The sequence below is a fragment of the Phycodurus eques genome, chromosome 1, assembly GCF_024500275.1.
Source record: "Phycodurus eques isolate BA_2022a chromosome 1, UOR_Pequ_1.1, whole genome shotgun sequence".
Taxonomy (NCBI): domain Eukaryota; kingdom Metazoa; phylum Chordata; class Actinopteri; order Syngnathiformes; family Syngnathidae; genus Phycodurus; species Phycodurus eques.
The window spans coordinates 20,624,003-20,634,032 of record NC_084525.1 but is presented as its reverse complement, the minus strand read 5'-3'; the positions used below and the strand labels follow the sequence as shown (position 1 = coordinate 20,634,032).

Below are 10,030 nucleotides of genomic sequence, written 5' to 3'. Positions count from 1 at the left end.
CTTCACAGTAAGGATGGTGTTAACCAGGTGATGAGCAGCACCTCTTCTGTTCCAGATATGACTCTTGCAATTCAGGCCAAAAATGTTGTCATAGCAAAGGGTGTGAATACTTATGTACCTATTATGTTTGAATGTTTACATTTTTTATAAATTTACACAAATGTCTGAAAATATGGTTTTACTTTGTCATTATGGGATATTATATGCAGATTTTTTGAAAAAGAAAACTCGACACAAATCAGCTTTAGAATAAGTCTGTAACAGCAAAATGTGGAAAACGTGAAGGGGTGTGAATACTTTCTGGTGGCACTGTATCTGAAACTGGCCTTTATGACAGCAATTAACAAATATGGCTAAATATTAAACTACCTAACTAAATAAAAAATGTTTAACGTTTGGATTTCTTTTGCATAATGTAGTTTGTGACTACCATTTTAAACATTATGCACATAAAATCACATCGTGTACAAAGAGGTTTATGGTACAACGTCACTGTGGGTTGACAGGTACTGTCTTCCCCAGCCAATCATAGTGAACAAACGCCTCTCTCGCAGTCATTGACAGTTGTCGTAACCAATCCGATCGCGCGCTAAGTTCCGTTACAGAACTCAGCCAATCAAATCGCTAGCTGGGCGGTGCTCAGTCCAGGAACTTCCTCCCGCACAGTTTACAGTCTGCCCAGTTCGATCGGCAACGGGAGCGGGAAGAAGAAAGCAGAGAGCCCGAAGGCAGCAGCCCCCCACCACCGCCGGCCCAGGTTAACATCTTGCACCGGGAGAGACAACAGAGAGCCGCCGCCGGCAGAAGCCATTACCAACCAGTAGTAACCATGAGCAGCGAGGCCGAGGTTCAACCACAGTCGCAGCAGCCTGCTGTCGACGTGGAGAGTCCATCCAGCCCGGTAGTCGCGGCTTCCGCGGGGGATAAGAAGGTCATCGGTAAGATTACGGCTGGAAATGGGCTCGCTCGCTTGTCGAATTAGCCACGGTGTGTAGTTAGCCACCGAATCGCAGGTGAATGTTTAACAACTCCATACAACCCTCACAATATATACGTGGTAGAAATGGATGGCTCTGTCTGAAATTTGGGCAATCTAGGAGATGTGTCAGTGCACTAGTATGTGTGTAGAAGTTGTACATGGCAATTGAAGTGAAATTAATGGGTGGTTTTAAACTTTATATTAATTTAACATTGCCAATGTACAGCCATATTTAGGAAGAGTTTAAATTCCGACAGCTTTTATTTTTGAGAGGGGTTAATTTTCCGAACATGCGGCATCCGCGTAACTCCGTTTAAGGTTGGCTTTCTAACGTCCGTCCACTCGTGCCACGTTACCGGCCGACCGTTACACGTTCCAGCGCTTCTCCTTTCACAAACTATGAGATTACCCATTACAATTATTCATTTCGCCCAACAATTCACCCTAACCAGCCATGACTGTCGCCTCGGCAGACGAGCTAATGCTAACTGATTGACCGTCCCTTTGTTCGCTGTAAAGCCCCGGTTCCCGTGTGAGTGGCTTTCCACCACAAAACCGCGTCGGCACTCACCAGAAACCACAGCACGACACGATTGACGGGCGTTCAGTTAATAACCAAATGTGGGACAGCCTAGAATTTCAGTCGAATTTTAGTCACTTGCGGCCTTCGTTAGCTACTTAACGGGCGACTGTGGACCTAACGTTAGCCTAGCTTGGTTGTTTTCACGGTTGAGGGGGACACTCAAAATGTCGGCCGAATCAGGCTAACCCTTATTCCACTCGTTGCCGTTTTGTTAACCGACGAATGACACTACGTCAATTGTTTCGTTCCTTATTTTCGGTGCGTTCGCGACATTTACCGTCATGTAAGCCGCGGTGGCTGTACCTAGCTAGCCAGTTGGCCCCGTTTCAAGCACATGGTTACAAGCATTAGGCTAGTTAGCCAGCTACGCTAACATGTCACCGCGCGAGATCACCACGTGCGGAGCGCCGTGAGGCTAGAGTGGGCCACTAGTTCATGTAGTTATGGAACATGCACACTTGACACACACAAACTGTAAACTGAATATTTATTACAATTCAGTTTACAGCAGTGGTTCACTGTTGTCAAACCGAGACCTGCATTTTCCTGTTATAGCCAAGTCGTGACCTACATTTCTAGGTGATTTTAAAAACAATAAATAATGGCTTTCATATTTTTAAATGTATGTTTAATGTATGTGTCAAGTCGTGCCTGGAATGCTCGTTAATTATTTCATGTCCTCCCTTTACGAAGTTCCGCTCCAACAACGTAACCTGAATTGGCACAAGTTGTTACGGGTTGTAGTCTGTCACGAACATATGTCAACACAGCACTTAAGTCCTCCATCCATTTTCCGTACCGCTTATCCTCACTGGGATTGCGTGTGTGCTGGAGCCCATCATAGCTATCTTTGGGCTAGAGCAGGGGTGTCAAACTCAAATTAGCGGTGGGCCAAAATTAAAAATTGGGACAATGTTGCGGGCCGAACTCAATATTTAATGAAAAATCACTGCGCTGTACATGTTTCCCTTATCTGCAGAAATGTAGTGTGAAAGTTTATCATGAAAACAAACTTAAATTTTGCTTAAACACTGAATCTGGAATAAACAACTTTTATTATAAACACGAGAAATCAAATTTACGATAAGACATCAGTGTCCTTCAATAAAAATTTACGATAAGACATCAATGTCCTTCAATAAAAATCCAAACTTCAAACTATTAACAGTCCTTGCCTAGGAGTTGATAAAGGGCATTTAAAAAACATTAATTCAATAGTTTTATTCTTTGTTACAGCCACGTTGCTCCGCACACGACAAACAGGTCTGTCTTTTACTTTAGTGAACAGATAATCTGCCTCCCACCTGTCTTGGAAGTTAACTGTTTACATCTTTCGTTTGGCCATTTTTGGGAATGGGAAGTGTAAATTTGCTCGAGGAGACTGGTAGCATAGTTGCTAACGACTGCAACAGAAAGGGAAGGGGCGCTTGGCGGTCTCGACTGATGGTCCAACACATTAGCAAAGCATTCTGGGATTTGTAATAATAGTGGCGCATGTGCTATATACTGGCGGGCCAGCTCTAATACACATTTGATATGGTCTTGCGGGCAAAATATAATTACATAGTGGGCCAAATGTGGCCCCCGGGCCTGAGTTTGACATATATGGGCTAGAGGCAGGGTACACCTTGAACTGGTCGCCAGCCAATCGCAGGGCACATATAAAAAAACAACCATTCACACCTACAGGCAATTTAGAGTCTTCAGTCACCCTACCATGCATGTTTTAGGGATGTGGGAGGAAACCGGAGGTCCCTGAGAAAAGCCACACAAGCACGGGGAGAACATGCAAACTCCACACAGCTGGTGCCAGGATTTGAACCCTGGTCCAAAGAACTGTGAGGCAACAGCGCTACCCAGTCGTCGACTGTGCTTCCAAGTCATCATAACATTAGATATTTGTATAAAAACACTTTTAGAAACTGTTCGAAACCTTGAATCATCATACGTTCGGACCTTCATGGTTCATGGTGGTGGGGGGCGTCCATGATAAAATTTGTATACGTGTTTTGATATTGTTTTAAATGTTATTAACATAACATTTTTACAATATGTTGATGGTAAGTAACTAAGCAAGCCTTTTTGCGTGCCATTCGTAACATCAAAAGATCCGCTTTAATTGTTTTACTACCTGTCCGTGACCCACTCATAAACAGTCCATGAACTCCAGCATAGACTATTTAATGCTTGAAAGTATATAATAATTGTAATAAATTCAGCTAAGTATAGCAGCTAGATAGAAATCCTTGGTCGGGATTGGCTTTTAGTACCACTTGTGGAGTGCAGCTGGCACAGGGGCACCCCTTAGCTCTAAAAAGAGAGTGGCAGTTAAATATAACTTCCAGGCAACCTTGAAGTTATTTGATGCCATTGATGCCTCCCTTCAGTAAAGGTCTTGTGTGGGTGTGGCTAACGTAAAAATGTGGTTCATAAAATGGTCCATTTTCTGTATAAAAACTGGATTACAGACTCTACCATATGAACATTCTGACATGCGAACAGACTGCTGCATCAGTACATTTTTTTTTCTCTCTCAATACTTGCGCAAGTCTGAATTTTGTTGTGCGCCTTTAGTGTAGTACGATGGTTTGCCGCAACCAATGAAGATTATATATATATATTCTGCAAAATCCATGCTGCTGCGATTGGCTGGCAACCAGTTCAGGGTGTATAACGCCTCTCGTCCGAAGATAGCTGGAATAGGCTCCAGCACGCCCGTGACCCTAGTGAAGATAAGCGGAACGGAAGATGAACGAATGAAAAATCCATGCTGCGCAAAACCTCCAGTGGCCATTTGGTTCCATTTCTTTGTTTATGCTCATAAAACAGAATACTAGAAGCCCTTTTGATGATTTCAAAGTTAAGAAAGGGGAAGATGGTATTGTGAACTTTCAGCAAGTTATGGTTGGTTTCATTTGTCCAAGAAATGTGCTGATTTGCACCATGTGTCAGTGGCGGCTCAATGAGTGCCGACAAAAAAGCAAAACTAATCATCGTAACACAGACGCAACATAATGACCCAGGAACAATTCAAGATACACACAGCCTTCTAGAACATTAGTAAGTGGGGTAGTTCTGTTCTCTTCTTTGACGTTTATAATGGGGCAATGTTGTCTCCCGGCAGCCACAAAAGTCCTAGGTACAGTGAAGTGGTTCAACGTCAGGAACGGATATGGTTTCATCAATAGGTAAGTGGACCCCCGTTTCCCCCTACTCTCCACCTGTCCCTCTTAAGAAGCCTTTTAAGTGTGTTAGGACCCGCAATCCTATTATAGCTTTGATTTGCCTGCGACGCCGATGGGACAATTTGTCTGCTGCTCACCGTGCTGTTCCGCGCACCACTTAATCCGCAGCACTTGCGGCTTTAGCTGCAGTCTGTCCACAGACTCAATGGTTCAGTCCGCAATGTCTTGCTAACTACATGCGATCTCCTTTTTTTGCCCAGGAACGACACTAAAGAGGACGTTTTTGTACACCAGGTAAGTGTAAGACATCCATTTTATTTTGTGACAACCATGTATGTCTTTTTTTTTTTTTTAATACACACGAGCACAGTGTGACGCTAGTTTACCTTGTTGTTTTAATTACAAATCAGATTTTTTTTCCCCCATAGGGAATTGATTAAAATGAATTTAGTTCCAGACAGTGTCTAACCATCATAAAAACCTAATTATCAGTATTGACAATGTGTTAAGTAACATTTTAACCTTAACTGCCATGCAAATTTGAAAATTAGTAGTGTCCTGAGTGTGTGATAATTGGATGTTCAGTACGTGCCCATCCTGCGTAACATTGCGTTGAAAACTTGGGACAGGACACATGCAAAGCTGCTCTCGGGTGAGGCTAGCACCAATTGTGACAGTGCACTGAAATGACCCAGCGTTCAAAGGAGTTTTGTCATAAGCCTGGTGTACATGGAGCCTTCTATTCCGATTATAAGCAGTTTAGAAGCCTCAACTGAATGAAAATGCTCTATATGAACTCCTCTATACACAGGGTGACTCTGAATGACATTTCACTTGGTTTCACAGGGGTGGATTATTCCTTTTGCCAAACTGATCAGAAGTACATATTCGTCATGTAAACTGTCTTTCGGAATAGAGTCGTAAAACTTTGTCTGCGCATGCTCCATCTCAACGTAAATGCACAGTGATGTCGTCATTTACGCACTGCGTAAATATGCCGGCTCCCGACGGAGCTCTTATGCAATGGAGATCTTTTTTTTTAACTGCTTACTTTGTTGTTTTTATTAGACTTTACACCGATCTGATCGGTATGACGTAATTGATCAGCTCCGCAAAAGACACTTTACTCCACGTGGCCGTCATGTACAGTATGTTCAAATCAAAGAGCTAGTTTATTTTTTAGCCTTGTCATGTGTGTTTTAACAGAGTACTATAAATATCTGACCACCAATAGCTACTTTAAAAAAACTTGTCGGCGGTGTGGGACAAACCACGCAAGGCCGACAGACTATAAGACACATTTGGTCTTTCACGATTGCACCGTCAGACTACTCCACAAAAATCTTGTATTCCGATACCAGCGCATCCCGTTTTTTTACGATCACTGGGCTTCATCTTGTCAACTCAAACACGACCGGATCCACTCGTTACCATGGCGACGACAATAATGGATCGCGGCGTGTGTTTATAAAAGCAAAATGGGGGAAACTGTTGGTGGTCACTGGTGCTCGGGAGAGGACTTTGGTTTAAGGCTTGCTTGAGGGTATGTTCACATACCTTTTAATACGATACGGTTCGCAAGCAGGCAACAAAACGTTACGTAGACTAGCAAGCTAGTTCGAGCACTAACGATTGTAAGCGAACATGCAGGTGTTCTGTCAAATCATGCTCTAAAGTTTTGGTGTGTGAAGTAATTTAATTACAATAAAGTAATTTAATTACAGTAGGTTAGCATCCATTATTTCTGTCATGTTGTAATGTTGGTTTGACTTGAGTGATTAGAATACATGATCTGACTTGAGCAGTGATTTCCAACCTTTATCAAACCAAGGCACATATTTTAAAATTGAAAAATCTCACAGGTCACCAACCCAAAAAAAGTCACAAAAAGTGGATAAGTTAATTACTGTATGTACTTCCTGCCATCTAATAGAAGACCATTCATGTATTCTGTCTGTCACTAGGCCTCACTGGCATATAGATGGATAAAGATACATTATTTATTGTAAATATAATTTTTTGAGCAATTAAGTACACGTGTACGGTAAATGAACAGGTCATTTAAATAGACACATTGCTCCATCTTGTGATTGGATCGGTGATCGGTTATTAGTTTTTTAAAACTCTGTGATCGGACCCCAAAATCCTGATCGTGTAAAGCCTAGTGTACACCCAATCGGAATAAAAAAAAATCTGAATGGGTGAATCAGTGGGTGTCGAAATCATGACTATGCCAGGGTCCAAAGTGCAAGTACATTGACTTACAACCCCTATTCCAATGAAATTGGGACGTTGTGTTAAACATAAAATAAAAAAAGAATACAATGATTTGCAAATAATGTTTGACCTATATTGAATTGAATACAATAAAAATACTTTTTTAGCAAATCATTAACTTGGAATTTTATGGCTGCAACACGTTCCAAAAAAGCTGGGACAGGTGGCAAAAAAAGACTGAGAAAGTTGAGGAATGCTTATCAAACACCTGTTTGGAACATTCCACAGGTGAACAGGCAAATTGGGAACAGGTGGGTGCCATTATTGGGTATAAAAGGAGCCTTCCTGAATTGCTCAGTCATTCACAAGCAAAAATGGGGCAAGGTTCAGCTCTTTGTGAGCAAGTGCGTGAGAAAATAGTTGAACAGTTTAAGGACAATGTTCCTCAACGTACAATTGCAAGGAATTTAGGGATTTCATTATCTACGGTCCATAATATCAAAAGGTTCAGAGAATCTGGAGAAATCCCTGCATGTAAGCGGCAAGGCCGAAAACCAACATTGAATGCCCGTGACCTTCGATCCCTCAGGCGGCACTGCATCAAAAACCGACATCAATGTGTAAAGGATATCACCACGTGGGCTCAGGAATACTTCAGAAAACCAATGTCAGTAAATACAGTTCGGCGCTACAGCCGTAAGTGCAACTTGAAACTGTACTATGCAAAGCAAAAGCCATTTATCAACAACACCCAGAAACGCTGGCGGCTTCTCTGGGCCCGAGCTCATCTGAGATGGACTGATGAAAAGTGAAAAAGTGTTCTGTGAACACAATAGAACCATCCGAACTGTTATGGACGCAAAGTTCAAAACCCAGCAGCTGTGACGGTATGGGGCTGTGTTCGTGCCAATGGCATGGGTAACTTGCACATCTGTGAAGGCACCATTAATGCTGAAAGTTACATACAGATTTTGGAGAAACACATGCTGCCATTCAAGCAACATCTTTGTCATGGACGCCCCTGCTTATTTCAGCAAGACAATGCCAAACCACATTCTGCACGTGTTACAACAGCGTGGCTTCGTAGTAAAAGAGTGCGGGTACTAGACTGGCCTGCCTGCGGTCCAGACCTGTCTCCCATTGAAAACGTGTGTCGCATTATGAAGCGTAAAATACGACAACGGAGACCCCGGACTGTTGAACAGCCGAAGCTGTACATCAAGCGAGAATGGGAAAGAATTCCACCTACAAAGCTTCAACAATTAGTGTCCTCAGTTCCCAAACATTTATTGAATGTTGTTAAAAGAAAAGGTGATGTAACACAGTGGTTAAAAATGACCCTGTCCCAGCTTTTTTCGGAACGTGTTGCAGCCATAAAATTATAAGTGAATGATTATTTGCTAAAACCAATAGTTTATCGGTTTGAACATTAAATATCTTTGTAGTGTATTCAATTAAATATAGGTCGAACACGATTTGCAAATCATTATATTCTGTTTTTATTTGTTTAACACAATGTCCCATTTTCATTGGAATTGGGGTTGTACAAGCTTGGTCACAGAAGTACTACTGTATTTGCATGTACATGAACTCCTCTTTTTATTCATTTGTAATTTCAGACCGCTATCAAAAAGAACAACCCGAGAAAATACCTTCGCAGTGTTGGTGATGGAGAAACTGTGGAGTTTGACGTAGTTGAGGGAGAGAAGGTAAGTGTGTCGCTAAAGTAGTCTCATTTGCCGTCACTAAGCTGGATGTCCTTTCCCTAACGGGATCATTCCACGGGCAACAGGGCGCAGAGGCGGCGAACGTCACCGGCCCAGGGGGCATCGCGGTTCAGGGAAGCAAGTACGCCGCCGACAGGAGCCGCTACAGACGCTACCCCCGAAGGAGGGGTCCCCCCCGCGTCGGCGAATATCCCGACAACTACCAGAGTGACGGAGAGGGGGAGGCGGGCGCCGGAGGCCGCGAAGGCAAAGGCGGCCGGGACGGCGGAGAGAGCGCCCCTGAGGGAGACTCGCAGCAACAGCCGCGTAGGCCCGCCTACCCCGGCAGAAGGCGCTACCCGCCATACTTTGTACGTAGACGTTTCGCCCGCCGGACCCCGTACACCGCTGCACAATGCTGAGAGACTGATCCTGAAGCAGGCACTCAGTTTCTCATGAGCCAGTCAAGAATGATCTTTTAAAAACACTCGTGGTTGTGAATTTAAAAAAAGTCACTATTGGTGTATCGGGGGTCTTGACCTAAACACCACAGCACTCATATCACGGCTTCAGCTTTACACCTTCAAGTTGGACATCATGCTTTACCCACACCTCACACCTTCTCCACTATTAGTCCTTGTGAAGCACTTGATGACTCTTGTCTCATGTTTTCTTTCAGCCCAGTGAGGGTGATGAGAACCAGGGGGCTCCAGACCAGGGGAACAAACCCGCCAGGCAGAACTACTACAGAGGCTTCCGGCCAAGGTATGCATGTGGGCTTAATTGATGGCAGGCTGCAACAAAGAGAGCTTATGCACTACACTCTTGGTTCTTGAAGTAGGGTTTCTCCTCTGACACGGCTTACACACGAGTCACTGCATTTCCTCACATCGTGGTCTGTGGCATTTATTTACACACCTATATAAGAACAGTGATTCCCAACCACTAATGTGCTATGAGAGATAATCAGGGTGTGCTGTGGAAAATTATCGAATTTGGCTTAATTTTTCTGAAAATTATTTACTGCAAATGTATCTTTTTCAACAGTCTTTGCCAGTGACATGCAGAAAAATAAAATTCTCTTCCATGTAAATCACTGAATGATAACTTTTTAATGGCCATAACACCGATTATTTGGGGGGGGGTTCCAATGTCTGCCCTTACCGGCCAGTACGGCACTGTGCCCGGCCACCGCAACTAAACTTTCAAACTTTTGAAGTTGCCATGAGTAGAGATGTCCATGTATATTTTGGTGGTGATTGGTGACAGTTTTGGCACAGTGACTTCACGTTTACGGCCCCGTTTAACGCCCTGTGAATTCTTGAGTGCTGCGCCCTCACTCTTTCTGCCTGATGAGAGA

General features: G+C 43.4%; 1 protein-coding gene across 1 annotated transcript in view; it reads left to right on the top strand.

Annotated features, from left to right (window-relative positions):
- The first annotated feature begins 660 nt into the window (after positions 1-660).
- ybx1 (Y box binding protein 1) overlaps positions 661-10,030 on the top strand; it is a 10,477-nt gene continuing 1,107 nt past the window's right edge. Inside the window, exons 1-6 of the mRNA XM_061682325.1 lie at positions 661-938; positions 4,687-4,750; positions 5,008-5,041; positions 8,584-8,673; positions 8,757-9,041; positions 9,350-9,435. Of these exons, the coding sequence (XP_061538309.1) occupies positions 830-938; positions 4,687-4,750; positions 5,008-5,041; positions 8,584-8,673; positions 8,757-9,041; positions 9,350-9,435 (668 nt within the window). The 5' untranslated portion in view covers positions 661-829. The remainder of the gene's footprint in view (positions 939-4,686; positions 4,751-5,007; positions 5,042-8,583; positions 8,674-8,756; positions 9,042-9,349; positions 9,436-10,030) is intronic.